Genomic DNA, 17,405 nt, shown 5'->3' with positions numbered 1-17,405 from the left:
AATGTGTATAACCATAGTCCATAGCTCACAGGATTATTGCAGGGATTAAATGAGTTAATACATCTAAAATGGATAGAAATCTGCCAGGCAGTAAGTTTCTTAGTATTATCTGAGATTCTTAATTGTTGTGAATTCTTGCCGGCCCTTATTTTTAGTCGAGGGTGGGCATAAGAAGAGAGACTGACCCTTGTCAGGAAATATGTATACACATAACCTTCATTCTCAGTCTCCTTTGCTCTTTGATTGATGCAAGTCTGAATCAGAGAATATGTAGGATTATGGAGTCTGCTAACATCAAGATGAGATGATTTTGATACTGACAACTGTAAGAGTTGACCTGGATGGGGCTCTTCCTCATGGTCTGGCCCTTCCTGTCCTGCCTGCTCTGGTTCTGCCAGTCCTGGGTCCACTGTGTTCCTGTCCTCCAGCCTCACTTCCTGACAGCCTGGCCAGGCTGGCCTCTTGCTTCTCCTGTACCTGGTGTTTCTAAGCCAGGATGCTTGGAGAGAAATATAAAACAGAATATATTTTAAAATGCTGAATTAAATACATTTTACTTTGTCTGCCCAATACAATTAATAGCCTGCTTTAAGAAAGGGTTTTCTTTAAAAATCTATGGTACTTAGCGCTGGATACTCAATACTAGTTACACTAAACTGAATATTGAGAAAAATCTGCTTACAAAGTGTTTGAGAAATTTGTTCTCAAGTGTGTAAGCATTTTCCGTATGGCACAGGTTTTTATTAATTTACTAAACAAAGCCCCTTTTAAATGGCCAGTGCCAGGGTCACCTTCAACCCTACCTCATCCAGTTAGTGGCCCGTAACTGAGAAAGGGGTGTGCAGTGATGCTTAAGGATGACAAGGGGGAGCACCTTCCCATCAGAAGAGGTGCCATCATCTTTGATAATCTGAGTGGTGGTCACCGTGACTCTGTGTTGTGTTTGAATAAAGCAAGATGCTTTTTCACTTTTGAGGCCATCTCTGAAGATATTGAAAGAGGCTGCCCTTCAGAATTCTTAATATAGTAAAATCTCTAAATTTAAATTTGGGGGAGGCAGAGATTATACCATGTAGCTCAGTCACTAGGTACTTAGTACCCAAGGCATGGTTGGAACCCAATTTTAAGTTCTTTGAGGGGCAGGAATAAAGCAGTAAGGCAGACTTCTTAAACCCCACAAGCTTACTTAGAGTTTATAGAGAAAAGACAATGCACAAAATCCAAATGATGAACAGTATTAGACAGTGTGTGTGTCAGAGCTAAACTGGAGGAATTCCAACATGAGATCAAGAGCGGTCAGGAAAGGCTCCAGAGAAAAGGACGGACTTGAACTGAGCCCAGACGCTGGTATTTAGATGAGCTTAGAGAGAGTGTGGGTCTCCTGCTGCCAGAGTTGCCTGGAGTGAGCGGAGGCTTGGGCTCTGGTGGTGGATGTGTTGTGTTCATGGCACTGAAGTCACTGCCCCCTCAAAGGGGAAAAAGATTTATCCTGTGGGTTGTGACTCTGCTTCTGTGACCTTGGCCTCCACCTTCATCCTCTCCCAACTCTTCCAACATCTGCCAACCAGCAGGTTCTTTGAGGCTGAGTGGACGCCACAGGAGCCAGCCCACAGGGTATGTGGAGAGCACACCAGGTGGGATCCTAAGTGTCCACAGTTGCACCTGCTTTCCACGTCCAGTTAGGTCCACGTCTGGGCACTGAATCCAGCCTCACGACAGCAGCTTACTGGCAGACTCCATCACTCTGCCTCAACTCTTGGCTTCCTTTTTCCTCTTTACAAAGCACCTGGTTGTGTGGATCCACAGGTCCCCAAAGGAACTGACCAGAACTGGGCTCAGAAGCTCTATGACCGGCACTCCAGCAGCCAGCACTTCCAGAAACCCCGCATGTCCAACACGGCCTTCATTGTCGTCCACTTTGCAGATAAGGTGGGTCTCCTCTTGATGGGCTCTGCATTCCCTGAGCCTCACCTGAGATGAATTCAGGGTTCCTGGGCAAGAGGGAGCTGACCTTTGAATTCAAGCGGCCTGAAGTCTCTTAGGTGGGGACTTGTCTGCCCTCCTGGAGCTTGAGAGAGAAAAGGAAAGAGTGGCTTCTTCATCAGGTGGCTCCTTTCCCAGCCACTGGTGGAAACTTAGAATTTCTCTGCATGGATTTGAGTTCTGTGTGCACTGGCCCAGTGCTTCACACATTTTCCTGTGCATGCAGGTCACCTGGGGTCTTGCTCAAAGGCAAGTTCTAATTCAGTAGATTTAGGGTGTGGTTGACAAGCTGCAGTTAGAGCACCCAGAGGAAGCTTTTGATTAAAGGCCATCTTATGAGAACTCCTTTTTAAAACAATATGGTTTTTCTCAGCTCCTTCTACGTAAATCCTGATCACGTCTTGGGTTTGCATTTTAAATGAGAGCATCTTTGGGTTTCCCATGTACTCACGACTCTTCAGAAAACACTATATGTTTGAGATGAAACTACTCCAGAAGCTGTTGCCGGTCCCTGCTCAGAAATGAGCACTAACTCTTTCTGTTTCCTGCCACGACCCCAGGTAGAGTACCTTTCAGATGGTTTTCTGGAGAAAAACAGAGACACGGTATATGAGGAACAGATCAACATCTTGAAGGCCAGCAAGGTAAAAAGCGCGGGAAGCGGGGAGGCGGAGCGTCCACAGCCAGTGGGGCGGGGCGGGGGCGGGGCGGGGCGTGGTGGTACCCGCCCGCCCCGCCCCGGAGTGCGGGAAGGCAGAGATGTGCGGGGGCTGGGGTCGGGGGGAGGGGGGGCGAGGGGCTTGTAGGTAATTTCAGTCTGAAGGCACTTGTGGGCGGCCTGAGGGAGGGAAGAAAGCAAAGGATGGCACAGGCGACTGGGAAGGATACCAGCTCATGGAAGGATGTGGCAGTGGGAGCAGCAAAGGAGGTGGCAGCAAAGGAGGTGACTGTCGGGAGAGACGGCGGTGAGTGTCATGAAGAAAGCATTGCCGGCGCCCATCGGGTCCTCTCTCCTCCGTTTCCGACCAGCAGGTGTGAAAACACTTGAAACGCTTCCAATCCTAGAATGAGTGCATTTAATTTCTGCTTAGTAGTGGTTGGAACCTCCGTATAGGCAAAAACTTAATTGGAATAGAAAATAGGATTTAAGGACACTTAAATCGACTATTTTGGTTGGTTACCTTCTCTTACCTGCAGAATTTCAGTTATTTCCTTCTCATGAGCATAACAGAAAGATAGCAAATGTTGTGTCCATTCCATAGGTAGAGGGAATAAGGCACCAATTCACCTAAACAAGGGTTTATTAAGCACCTGCCTTGTGAGGCACTGCCCTGCACACACCGGTGTGGTACAAAGGCGAGTAAGATCGATTCTACCCCCTAGGTGTTTACATTCTAGTGGGCTGTGAGTGGGCAGAAGAACAAACATACAGTAACTGAAAAGAGACGGGGTGTGGGCAGAGGAAGCACGGTCACCCCCGACCTGAAGCCTGCTCGCCAATGCTCCCGTGCAGATGCCGCTGCTGGCTTCATCCCTTCACAGCAAACCCAGAAAAGGACTCTCTGGGAGTTAGGAGGCTTTCTCCCCCACCAAATGATGCTGAGCTCACTGCAGGGGCCTGGTAACACTAGGAAGGCAAATTGATTTCTCCTTGTGATAAGCTTTAGATGAATGCAGTAGGGTGAGGAGAGAATACACCCAGCAAAATGGACCCAAACACCTAAAGGCAAGTAAACCCCACTAAGTCACATGGCTCCAAAGCAAGGGGTTTAGGGAGGATCTGAGTCAGAACCAGCACGTGAGCAGCCTGGGGCAGACCCCAACCCAGTGTCATCTCCGGATATTTGGGACATCGGGAAATTAGTTGTCACTGAGACAAATTGGCTCTGGGTAAATGTGCATATCATTTTGGAGTTGGGTGCAAGATTAACCCCTCAGCCTGCCAAGTGTTCAGCCCTCTAGTCTATGGTGGTTAACATGACTTTCCATTCTTTGCAAGGATGGAAGGGGACAGGAGAAGAGACACCACCACAGGGAGAGAGTAGAAGTGGGTGGTTTGAGCACGTTTCCTCATCGTGTGTGTCTTAGAAGTTAGAGGCCTATGATCTCCTGAAAGTGTGACAGTGGCCTTAGAGGGCTGAGAAACTTTATTGTCTTGTTATAAATTTCTCCTTTCAGGTAGGAGCACAAAATGAGGGGCTGGGGTAGAGAGTCTGGGATGCCCCGTTAAATGCAGAGTTTTGTTCTGCCATTGATTTTTGTCTTAATTTGAGTGTCTCTCAGGGAACCCAGAATCTAAAAGGGAGTTTCTCACACTCTCTCTAGCAGATCATCTTTGATTAGTCAGTGAGTTTTTCCTTATCTTTATTTAATAAACTTTATTGAATATTTGTGTGGTTTATAGGGGTAAGAAGTACATATAGCTAACCTCATGGAACTTAGAGTCTAGGGAAGAGATACACAGTTTAATCATAAATTTTGGTAATGCTGTGAAGGTAAAGAAGGCATTCTCGACCAGGATAATATGGACAAAAGTAATAGGGATGTGCTGGGAGTCCCTGAGATCACCCCCAAATTGAACCATTTGCTAGGAAGACTGAGAACTCAGCAGACAGTCATCCTCATAGCTGTGATTTATTACAACAAAAGAATACAAAGCAAAGGGAAAAGGTGCATGGGGCCAAGTCCAGGGGAAACCAGGCACAGACTTGCAGAGTCCTCCCCAGGGGAGTCTCACTGAATGTGCTGAATTCCCACAGCATTGAGTTATGACAGTACCTGTGAACTGTCCGCCAGGACAGCTCGCCTGAGCCTAGGTGTCCAGGGTTCCCACTGGGAGTCAGGTATGTGGGCACCCTTTGCCTGGCACATACCAGAGTTCCAGACTCCCAACAGGCAAGCAGGTGTTCAGCATAAACCATATTGTTTGCATAAACAGGCACAGTGAACTATTCTTATCAGGGATTGTGGAAAACTCCCCCCAAAAAGCATGTTTCCAGACACCAGCCAAGGGTCAACCTTGTAAGCAGGTCTTTCCAAAGATGGCAGTCTCAGACCTGCAGTGTTGGCTCTTTTCTAAACAGGAGCATCATCTTAGGTTGGGAGTACTGGATCTTTATTAGAAATGAAATACAGGCTCATAAAAATTCAAATAGTATGGAAATACATAAAAAAAAAAAGTATTCTCTCCCACTCCTGACCCATCTTTTCATGAATTCCCATTCTGATTATAAAAACATACTGGTACATCTTTTTAAGATCGAAATGGATTCTATTTTATGTAGTCCTCCCTAATTTTCCACTTACCATTGTATCTTGGCTATCTTGCCAGATAAATACATGTCCACTTCTTTTCTTTTTCTTATTTTGAACAGCTGCTGGTATTTTGCTAGTTCAAATAATACCACAAGGAATGCCCTTTACCTATTTCTTTGCTTACTTGCATAGTCATGTCTGTCAGTAAATTTTTAGAAGTGGAATTGAAGGGTCAAACAGTGTGCACTTCAAAAGTCTATAGCTTTGCTAAATTGGGGTGTCAAATACGTCTGTTATCTCCTCTTAAAAGGTACCGACTCCCTTCCCTTCTCTGCCCACCTGCCACAAACCTAGCCTTCCCCTCCACCAGCTTAACATTTCTAAAGAACCAAAATGACCTTGTTGCCAGTGCCTCCTGCCCCTATTGCAGCAAGCCCTCGGAGGTGTGGTGCTGGTGGCCAGCAGCACTCAGATTAACCAGGAGGGATTTCTAGGCCTACAGACCGTCACAGAAGGGTTGAGAACGCTGCACCCTGGACCCACTGCAGCCCATTTTAGACATCCCAGAAGATGGAAAGCAAAGATGGGCACTAGGTCACTAAAACACTTACAGATAGAATCTACACAGACTGCAGCTACAAATCAGAGAGTGATTGGAAATGTGCTTTAAATCATTTGGACAGATGGACGCGTCTGGCAACATCTGTCATGGTAGTATTTTTAAAGCTCATAGTTTACTGAGCCTCTGTCATTTTCTTTAAATTTTTTTCACGGCAGTCCCACAAGGTTCATGTAAGATGCATTTAAAAGCAGAGAGAAAAATAAAGACCTGGAAAGATAAAAGGCTCTATGTTATCAAGTTAACGCCCAGTTTTTTTATTGGTTCTCTCCTCCCTAAGCATGGTTAAACCTTACATCCTATATATGAATACAGTTTTTTTTGAAGAAATTTTTGAGATGGGGAGATCTGTTAGCTTTTTTCTTTTGTGTGGCAGCTCTGATGAAAAAAAATTAAGAAAGCATCATGAATAATTAAGCTGCGTGGGATGGAAGACTCCCATGTATCCTATCAGCCAAAGGGGTGTTTGAAGAACTCCCACCAAGAGCAGTGAAATAAAACGGTGTTAATGAGAATGTAATTAGTAAAGCCAGTTACACTGCCTAAGAGGCTGTAATACAGCTAATTGCTTTCTCAGCTATCAGAGAGCTATAAATAGAGACTTAAGTAAAGAAATGCCTCTTTACAATGTGACTTCAAGTTACTAACACTGATTTGTTTTAGATAGTAAAGGTGGGGGGGGGGTCCCTTGTTAATGTTTATTGTAAAAAGCAATAATTTATCAGTCTGGAAAAAAGATCTCAAAAGGAGGATTTTTTTCCTCTGTAGATATCCTATTCCAGGGTGGCACTGTCTGTTCGAGGGATGAGCAGTGGGTCCAGGGTATATGCCAGTAGGTGCTGGGCAGCGAGGGCTGTGCTGGGCCAGTGTTCCTCAGCTGGCAGTCCTGATGCCATCTCTCCACGCCATCCCTGCGGAAGGGATCTCAAGACTGGTACAGTCCAGAGGCCAGGTAGACCGTATTGGTCCTGAGCTGCCTCCCCTGGGCTGGGACAATCCCTGGCATCCAGGAGTCAGGATGAAGTAGCTCAGACAAAGTCTAAACATGCTCTGCCCCCGTCTCCTTTCTCCCTCGACTTCAACTCATCAGGGATGATTGTGTATACGTTCCATTGCTTTACACACTGCTAGGTTCCTTATAGGTTACACACACATTCCATTTTGAGCAAATACATTTATGTTTTTTTACTTTTTTATATATATAAAATAGCTGTTGAATAGACACACTGTATAACATTTGCTTTTAAATGATTTGGGGGTGCTTCCTGTTTAAAATCAGTTTGTGCTGGTAGTTAAAAAGCCTCTACCAATATTTAGAATAAATAGGTAACAATGTAAGAGAGAACTTTAGTCAATAAAACAATACACTCATCCTCTGCAATACAGAAAAGTCCCCCCTTTCCTTCTTTAAAAAAAGTGAAGTGCTAAGACTTTTCCTCCAAATCCCCTTTAAAACTGTTTGAAACAAAGTATTTCTTACCTAAAAGTTCAAGATTATTTTTCCCAAAGGGTTAACATTTACCATGTAAAAGAATTGATTAAAAAGAAAATGTATCTTTTTATTATGTTTACAGCCAGAGCTTCTAAAGATAAGATTCTAGGCAAGAGATTCCAATCAAACTGTTATTATAGTGCATTTTATTTTAGTCTCACATGTCTGATATAAAGAAATTTTACATTCATCTGAACAGAACTGAATAGTCGTGATTTCCAAGCTACCAACTATGTGTACAGCTGTAATTGACATTTTTCTGAAACTGTCAAGTGGTCTTTAGAAAGTTTTCATATTTCTTTTAATCCCTTTTCAAATAGATCTACCTCAGGCTTTTAAAATCTATATATAGACTTGAATAGCAGAGAACACCAAAGCCAGTACCTATGGACACTTTGAAAACAAGTGACAAACAGTATCAGGGAAGTGCCTGGTTTGTCTGCAGGTATTATCGAAGTGCTTTCAAGATTGAAGGGAGCAAATTTCTAGAAAGACCCAGGTGGATCCTGTTTCCTGGGGCTGCCCTAAGATGAATTGTAGTGCTTCCCTTACGGGTCAGCCAGCTGATGAATAGACTTTCTAATAGGTCTAAAAGCATAACTGAGTTAGTCAATTAAAGAAAAAACAGCTTTCTCTCACTCAGAAATGTGTTCTTTTGCGTGAATCCTGTCAGAAAAGAGCATGGTAACTACTTTTTGTTGAGACTTTGGGTTTGTTTACACTTGGGCACTCCTGGGACACCGTGGTCCCTGTGGGCCAGCCCCTTTACCCTGCTGGTGGACTGGGGGTGGGCCGGGGCGGTAATCCGTGTTTCTTGCCCAGTCTCTTGCTGTTGCCCACAGCCCAAGGTTGAACATGGTACCTCTTGGTCTTTCAGTCCTGTGGTCAAACTAAATGTCCCTGTGTGTTCACTGAGAATGGAAATACAAATTCTTAATAGGATGTGAAGCCTGCCTCCCACCTAGATTTCATATTCCAACAAATTCCTCTCCCTCTCCATCCCAGAGACCCAGCCACTTCCAAATGTAGTCTCAAAAGCAGGGATCTACAATTAAAACATAGCTTTTAAAATAAAATACAAATTCTCTAGGCTAAACCTTTATTGTGTTTTTTCCCAAATGTGTTTTTCCCTTAGCCCAGTGGCAATATAGATTAAAATCTGCCTTGAGGAGAAATTTTCATGTTTTGTTCTCTTGTCCTAATAAATCCTTTAATATAGCAAATAAATAAAAGGCATAATTTTTCTGGATTGAAGCAAGAGAAAAGGACTTAAATTTTAAGATACTCTCCTCATGTGGTTTTGATATATGCTCCTGACCTTAGAAATTAACAGGTTTTTTCACAGAAAAAGCCACTATAAATGGTTTCTATAAATCAGACCCCTCCAACATTGTAGTCATGTAGTTGGTAACTTCTCCCTGAGACTCAAACATCTTGGAAGTCCATTTCAGTATATGAATTAGAATAATTGTGTTTTGTTGACTTGACGGCCTGAATTACTGTCTTTAAAATATGAACCTGGCTTCAGCCTCCCATTAATTGTTTTCCCTATGGAAATTTCTGGGCGCCACTGTGACTGGGCGCTTGGCCCTTTCTCACATGTGCCTTGGCTCCCTGGCACCGGTTTACGAAGCTCCCGTCCTGGGCTGCCCTTTCCCGCTCCTCCAGTCCCTCGTTCCCTGCCCCTCCCCCTGTTCTCAGTTAACATGTGTGAAGCTGGCTCCCTGCGTGGACAGTGAGGACCAGCGAGTCCGTAAACTAGGGGTTACTGGATATCGTTTGCATTCAGGGGAAACTCTGGCTGTGGGGGAGAATGCATTTGTATGAAGGTATGCCTGGAGGTGGGCACTCAAGTTTGCCGGTGACTACAGTGATCTGGGAGGGGGAGGGTGGAGGTGGGCCTCAACCTGGGCAGTGGCGTTCTGGTTGATTAAGAAGGGGCTGCTGAAACTTAAGTACGGATAGAACTTGGTAATTGACTGGGATAAGAAGTAGGGTGATGGCCGGATCTGTAATCTAAATCTGGAAAGCCAGCAGGTGAGGGTGGTTTGGGCCATCCTGACTTTGGAGTTCCCAGTGGAACACCCAGAGGAAGGAGGAAGATGGTGAGCAGATAGTTGGCACTGTGGGTCATGGTGGTGGAAGAAGATCAGGCCTAGAGAGACAGGCTCAAAGGTGATGGTTGAAGCCATGAATGACACCGTCCAGGGGATGAGGGTTAGAACAGTTCAGTGGTGAGGATGCAGTTTTGGGAAACGGCAACTCAGAGGAGAGAAATGCAGGGAGATGGGCCAGTGAAAGGTGCAGGAAAAGAGCACAAGATGAGAAAAGTGGGCAGAGAGCTGGAGGAATGCGGAGCTGCTGAGTCTCAGGGAAGAGGGCTTCAGAGAGGGCGCCGGGCTCAGCAGCTCCAGCCCTGGCTCAGCCGTTAACTACCAGCCCCGGCTGAGCCAGTGCCGCTGCCGGGCGTGTGGGCCATGATGCGGTTCTGGTGGGTCCCTTCTCCCTGCACCACTCTTCCCTCACCAGCCACAGCAAGGTGAGCCTTGACCTTTGTTTCTTGCAGATCTAAATTCTGTGATTCTGTTTCCTCTTCAGTTCAGCATACAACTTCCTAGTTTGACAATGGAGACAAGATTTTTTGTGTATATACCCCCTAATAAAAATAATAAAACTAGATCATAATTGAGTGCTTACTGTATGCCGGGCACTCTTCTCCATACTTCCGTGGGTTGTCTCCTTTAGTCCTCTCTTCAGCTCTCATCCTCCATCAAGGGGGAAGACCAGGAGGCTGGAGGGCCCAGCACAGACCTCAGGTGGGACCCAGTTGCCACAGGCTGAGCCTGGGGGAGGCAGACACGCATGGATGGAGTGATCTGGGAAAGGGTCGTGGAGGATGCAGGGTTGGACCTTGAGAGATGGGGCTCTTGGGTTGAGCAGAGAGGAGGAGGGAGTGGGTGTTTCAGATAAGCATAACAGTGAGCAGAGATGTAGAGATGGGCATAATGAGTGTGGTGGTCTATGGGACAGCAAAGTGACCAACTTCATTGCTTTAAAACGTATTATCTGAGAGGCGGTGAGTGGGATCCGATTGTGGAGCTCCTGGAAGACAGACTAGCACATTCAGAATTGGTAGAAGATGGGAGACACCCATCTCTTGGGGATTATAGGAAGAGAGGTGCAGGGGATTGGAAGGGCAGAGCCTGAAGTCTGAGGCACTGGCATGTGAGCCTGTCTTCTGTTGGGGCTGGAAGTGGCTCAGGGGTAGAGCATGGGGCCTGCTGCTCCCTTTGGTCCCTCCCCACCGGCAGGCCTGTGGTCATGGCCTCACAACACTTGCTTCTGTCCCCAGCATTGACTTCCCCAAGGGATGCTGGCAGGACTGTGTCTTGAGACTGGGACTCACTGCACTACCAGCACCTCATGTATGGCCTGATCTCTCCCTGGTCCACACAGCAGTAAGAGGTCCTCCTACTGAGTCTCATAACAACACCACGTAACAGATACATTCTTATTCTCATTTTATTGATGAAGAGAAGGCTCAAGAAAGTTAAATAGCTTTACAAGATCCAGTAATAATAAGTGTGGAAAAATGTAAACAATTTTATTAGACCATAGCTACCTTCTACCACACCACAAGAGAAGGAAGTTTTGCCCATCTTTTTTCTTTTTTTTTTTTTTTTTTTAGTTAGTCATCAACATTTAATTTTTTTTTTTTTTAAGTTTTGCCCATCTTTGTAGGTGAAAGTTAAGTAAGATTGTCTGGGAAAATTACTTTTTTTCTTTCCTTTCTTTAAATTGAGATGTAATCCTTATACCAAAAATTCACCCGTTTAAAGTGGTTTCAATGGTTTTAGTATATTCACCAAGTTGTACAATTATCATCACTCTAAATTCTAGAATATTTTCATTACTCCGGACAGAAACTCTGTCCCCAGTAGCAGTCCTTCCACCTTCCTCCTCCCCGAGCCCCTGGCAAACACTAAACTACTTTCTGATCCCTGAACATTTCCTGTAAATGAAATCACACTATGTGATCTTCTGTGCCCAGCTTCTTCCACTTGGCGTGTTCATGCCAAGGTTCATGCATGTTGTAGCGTGAATGAGGACCTCACTCCTTCATGTTGCTGAATAATATTCCATTGTGTGTATTCACCACATCCATTCATCAGTTGATGGACATTTGGGTTGTTCCTGCTTTGTGACTATTGTGAATAATGGTGCTCTGGACTTTGGGTTCAGGTTTCCGTGTGGACGTGTGTTTCCCGTCCTCTTGGGTATGTACTGGGGAGCTACTCTGGGAAGGTTTAAGCAGCCAAAAGCCCAAGAGCTCTCATGCTCCATATTACTCCTGTGTTTGTTTCTAGTTCCCACTGGTGGCCGACTTGTTCCACGAAGACGGAGACTCCGCTCCTGCCACCGCCACGTCTTCAAAGGTCAACGTTCGCTCTGCCAGAACCCCCCTGAAAGCCTCCAACAAGGAGCACAAGAAAACTGTGGGCCACCAGGTCAGCCCTCAGCCTCAGGGCAGGGAGCTGTGAGCCGCGGCTCGTGTGGCGGGGCTGCTGCTCCGTAGGTGAAGGTGTGGGTGCAGAGTCAGGGAGGCCAGAGTGGCCTTGGCATCCTCACCCCCGGCACCCAGCTCAGTCTTACTGTGCCCTTTGAAGGAGGGAACTGCGGGAAAGAGAAGGAGGCGACTCTAGCCCCACACTGTGCATTTAACCCCTGTGGTGGGGCTGTGTTACAGGACCAAAGACACCTGTGGGCAAGGCCCAAGGTCTAGAGGTGCAGTTGGGCCAGGACGGGTAAATACCCTGCCGTGGGGTCTCTCTGGGGTTTTACGTCCAGTGTCTCTCCCACGAGAAGAGTGCCTGTTGAGCCCTGGAAACCACTCATCTTTCTACTTCGGTGGCTTTCCTCCTCTGGGCATTTCCTGTTGACACAGTGATGTCCAGGTGCCTGGGCACCGCACGTCAGGGCTGCGGGCCTCACATTGAGGAGCCCCGGTCACAGTGACCACCCCCTCCCACTCTCAGCACTCGCTCGCCTTCTCTTGTCTGATCAGGGCGCTGATGCGTCAGAAGCCATCTCTGCCCACGAGCCATGAGGAGCCCTGGTGCCAGAACACGGCAGGGACTTAGTTTTGTCATAAAGTGGGGCAGGCTGTCACAGCTGGTCCCTGAGTGCCTTCCGGTCCTTCTGGATCAACAGTAATGATCAACAAGTTCCCACCAGCCGCCACCAGCCCTCTGTGGGCGCTCCTTCATGTTTCATCCTCAGCCACAGAAGGCTAAAGGTGAATCAATCACCAGACACTGCTTTTTGTCTCCCCAGTTCCGCACCTCCCTGCACCTGCTCATGGAGACCCTGAACGCCACGACACCGCACTACGTCCGCTGCATCAAGCCCAACGACGAGAAGCTGCCCTTCCAGTGAGTGCCCGCCGGGCCCGGCCGCCAGTCACGCCCATGCTTGTGTGTCCCTGGATGTTCAAGGGGAACAGGGGCCCGGGCGTCCGTGGGGCACGGGGTCGGCAGTCCTCAGCAGGGAGAGTGGTTGATCTGCTCCCCAAATGGTTTATGTACAGAATCCAGGCCCCACCTGTCCACTGTCAGGAGGGTCGGTGAGGGGAGAAGATGCGATTCCCCGATCCCACATTGTTTACAGTGCTGTTGAACGTGCCCATGAATCACAGAACCACTTAGAACTGGGCCGTTAAATGCAGGCGCGAGCGCGTCTCACAGCGAATGATCGGTTCAGAGACAGCGTCGCTGAGTGCTCAGGGAAGGCCTCTTGACTGAGGAAACGTAACCTCGAGTGGTGTGTCGAGTGACAAGACCTGCAGATGGTCCCGTTTCTCCCATCCTTCTCCCCTTGAGCTTCCAGAGTTGTCCACACTTGCTCACCTTCCCTCCCACCTCAGCCGACTCTGATCCAAATTCTGCCACTGCTCCCACCTTGAACGTCTTCTATTTCCATCCCCGCTCACATGATTGTCCTCACCCGAATCTCTGTAATAGTGACTCCTCAAAATCTTTGTTGTCTCTGGTTTGTGTCTCTGGTCTGGCACTTCTGCAGGCCTGCTGTGGCTTCAGCCTCCTCACATTCGACGTGTCTGAAACCAGACTCATGGCCCCCCTCTCACCCCTTACCCCCCAGAATGGTTCCTCCGTATTTGGTCTCCATTGTAGTAAACGGCATAATAATTTCCCAACATCTCACCCACCCACCAAACCTGGTCTTCCAAACCAGAACCCTGAGGTCGATCTGGACCAGTGCTGTCCAGTGGTGACGGAACTGTTCTATGATCTGCATCGTCCAGTGTGGTAGCCACTAGACACACTTGGCTGCTGAGTTCTTGGAGTGTGGCTTGTGTGACTGAGAAAGTGCATTCTTATTTTCATTTTAATTACTTTCAAATACCCACAAGTGGCTGGTGGCTACCATACGGGATAGCGTGACCCTGGATTCTTCCTTTCCCCTTACTCCCCAGGGTCTAATCATTGTCAAAGTCCTGTGGAGTCTACTGGAAAATTTCTCACCCTGGTCTCCCTTGTCTCTTCCTTCCACTACCACCTTGTGTTAGACTGTCCTCATTTCTTACCTGGAATACTGCCCTGAGCCTTCAGGCTGGTCTCTCACTTGGCTCTGCAACCCCTTCTGTTGCCCTGAGCCTCCGCACGTGCTGTTCCCTCTGGCCAGAGGAGATATATTTTTACATTTTTAAACCACTTTCTTGCCATCTTTCTGACTTCCTTTTTGGTCCTGGCAGGATTTGTCTCTGTGAAATAATTTATGTTGGCAACTCTGACCCTCAGAATGAGTATCTGAACTGCCTTCTGCAGTTTGTATCAGTTAATAAAGCTTGACTTCCACTCACAGGGGCCTTGTGCTGGGAAAGGTTGGGAAGACAGTACTGAATCAGCCTTCTTGGAAGCATGGTGATTTTTCACTCTTTTCCCTGCCTCCCCTTCCTCCGAGTTGCTGAGACACACTTAGGAATTCCCCTCATGTGGCATCTGTTTACCAGCTGCCTCCAGAAGAAAAGAGGCTGTTAGAAAAGCAGCATGTGTGAAAGACGTAGATTCTGTGTGAAGGGCAGGAGCAGCGTGCCAGGCCCAGGAGACGGGAGCCTGGCTGGGCACCAGCTCTGCCCCCAGCCGGCATGACCTTGAGCAGCCTGTGCATCACAGCAGCCGGGTGCCCTCCACGTGCTGGATCCTCAGGCTGAGTCTCTCCTCCCCATTGAGAGAAGACATTGGGGACTTTAAAAGGGACTTTTCTAATCCTAATAGCCCATTTTTCAAAGACCCTCCTTTACCTACAGGACCAAAAGCTTCCTCCCGATAAAGTGGGGAGAATACAGAACTGTCAGGAAATCTACTGATTGTTTGACTAATCCTGAGCTGGTCCTTTACCTCTCGCTTTCTGATAGTTGTGGCTAAAAAAAAATAATAATTATTATCCTGATGGAAGAATGCTAGGAGATAATGGGGATTATTTGCGACAAGTGTAAAAATTTGTGTCATTAAAATACATGACATTGACATTCTAGAAGGAAAGTGCTGTTTCCCTCCTTCTATCCCCTGAAACGGGGCCTTCTCACCATCAGCACCCTTGACATTTCGGGCCAGGTGCTTCTTTGTTATGGGGTGTTCTGCACACTGGAGGAAGCTTGGCAGCGTCCCTGGCCTCTGTCCACTGGCTGCTGGTAGCATCCCCACCACTGTGACAACTAAAAATGTTTTAAAGCATTGCCAGATGTCCCCTGGAGGACAGAGTCGCCCCAGTAGAGAGCAGATGTCCTGCACTAAATGCTTTGATAGTAGCTCTTGTGTAAAAGTCTCTCCCTCTACTTCTTCCTTTATTCAGAAACCGTCTATCATGGGCATTGGGCTAGGACAGGTGGAATGACAATGAATAAGACACAGCCCTCATCCTTGGCAGGAGTTGCCAGTCACAAATAACTGATGACAACAGTGGATCTGTAAAAGCTACAGCAGCATAGAGTCGAGAGCAATTAAGTGTCCGGGGAGGAGGTGTCCTAGGGCCAGAGTGATAATCTGGGATGGCTTGTCAGAGGAACTGGTCGGGTTTCCTGAAGACCAGTCCCCTGGTCTCAGAAGCAGGTGGTCCTGAATCGGTCCGTTTACCCAGCAGGGCTGGCAGGCTGCCCGGCCAGGGTGTGTGCTGAAGCCACTATAATCCCCGGGAGCCAGGTGAGTGTGGAGGGCCTCACCCCTGCCCTCCCACTTCCCAGAGCGGAAGGAGCAAGAGGCACGGCCCCTGCTTCAGCTGAGCTTCGGAGCAGCTGGAAGGAAAGGGAACGTCTGTTCCTCATCCCAGATCATAGTGATTCATTCTATTTCAGCTTAACTCTTCCCCCGTGAAGACTCCCTGAGTACCCCAGCCAGCCCCGACGTCTTTCCCTCCAGTGTCCACGCTTGTCACACACTGCCTTGGGTACTGCTTCTATACACTTCTCTCCTCGTCAAGTGTGCATACGCTAAGAAAATCCAGACCGTGTCTGACTTTTCATTCTACAGTGTCCTAGTCAGCATATGCATTAGAATAAAAACTGGGTTTTCAGGCCAAACTTAGCATTTTAGGGTATGTGAGTTGTTTAAGTCGTGACTTGTATCTAAAGACAAGAAGATAAAGTTCTTCGTCTCCATGGCTCTTAACCGAGCAGCTGTCGCCATGACAGCTAACGACACGTGTGCCCTGGTGGTGTGCCAGGCGCTGTTCTCACTGCGTTCCCGGGCCGTGACAGTTAATCGTCACACTAACCCGATAAAAGAGATACTTTATTATCCCCACTTATAGATGAGGACGCTGCCATCAAGGAGGTTGTGTTACTTGCCCCCAAATTACATGTGAAGCTGCAAGTGAGCATGTCTTAATTCAAACCCAGATCTGCCTGGCCTGAAATTTACCCTTTTAACTCCAGAACCAAATAGTGCTTGTGGTGCCAAGTGTATATTACTTGGACATTGAATTAAGACAGGTGCCCCTGGGGATGGAAATAATAAGGGAAGGCTCTGGAGGGGAGGCAGGAACGAGTCTTGGAAGGCAGACAGAATGCAGGTAGGCAAAGAAGAGGAGTATCCCGGGTGAGGATGAGGATGTGCACAGAACCGAAGATGCTGCAAAGCCTCAGGTGCCGCCTGTCACCATCTTGTATTCTGTGCTTGGCCCCTGACCGTGAGCTCCAGGATGCACGGTGCCTATACCTTGGTGCAGGAAGGGGTGGTCTCTCCCTCTCCCCTGCCCCATTTCTTTGCCAGTTTGGCCACTCATTGCCTGTCTTGTGTTTTGCAGCTTTGACCCGAAGAGAGCAGTGCAGCAGCTCAGAGCTTGTGGGGTGTTGGAGACCATTCGAATCAGCGCAGCCGGCTACCCATCCAGGTACAGTGTGCACCGGAGTCTGGCTCCGCAGGGGGCTCTCCTGTGTGCTGTCAGCCAGAGACAGAGCCCCCCAAAAGTTCCCCAACACTGAGGGCTCAAGCAGGATGCTGACAGATAAAGGAATTTCAGATTGGCCTGAGAAGTGTGGGTGTCCCCAGTAATATCCTCCTGATGGTTAACCCTAGACCCTGCTTCAGGCAGAGGCCTCTGCACATGTCTGCCAGCTCTGATTCCTCCGAGGAGCTGCCTTGCAGCCTCGCTGTGAAATCAGAGTGACAGTGTGTGCCACCCACTGGTGTTGCTGTCACAACACAAGATCACCTGGTTTAGGAGGCGGCAGAGGACGGGGAGAGCATTTTACTCCTGTGGTCCCGCGTGAGTTTTTGTAGGATGAGAAGGTTTTCTTATCTTCGTGGCCCTTCCTCCTGTTAACCGGTCCTCCTACAGCATATCTCATTCTGCATCAAGCAGCTGGCTCTGTGCCGATGGCTCTAAGGGAATTAAGGATGTCAGGCATGGCCTCTGCCCACAAGGACAGCCTAAAGTTAAGCCTGAGACAGTTAAAGAACAACTGACTGTTTTAGGTGCAAGTTTGGGAGGAAAGAAGACTTCCTGGAGGAGGTGAGATGTGAGCTGGGCCTTGAAGGG

The 17,405-nt window shown here is 47.7% G+C and overlaps 1 protein-coding gene across 1 annotated transcript in view; it reads left to right on the top strand.

Annotated features, from left to right (window-relative positions):
• Positions 1 to 17,405, top strand: part of MYO5B (myosin VB) — a 233,138-nt gene that overhangs the window by 144,372 nt on the left and 71,361 nt on the right. The window contains 5 exon segments of the mRNA XM_006177898.3: positions 1,807 to 1,929; positions 2,544 to 2,627; positions 11,717 to 11,857; positions 12,684 to 12,781; positions 16,671 to 16,757. Coding sequence (XP_006177960.3) covers positions 1,807 to 1,929; positions 2,544 to 2,627; positions 11,717 to 11,857; positions 12,684 to 12,781; positions 16,671 to 16,757 — 533 coding nt within the window.

Source organism: Camelus ferus, chromosome 30, assembly GCF_009834535.1.
Source record: "Camelus ferus isolate YT-003-E chromosome 30, BCGSAC_Cfer_1.0, whole genome shotgun sequence".
Lineage (NCBI taxonomy): Eukaryota > Metazoa > Chordata > Mammalia > Artiodactyla > Camelidae > Camelus > Camelus ferus.
The sequence above is the reverse complement of the archived record's forward strand: the minus strand, read 5'-3'. Positions and strand labels throughout refer to the sequence as shown.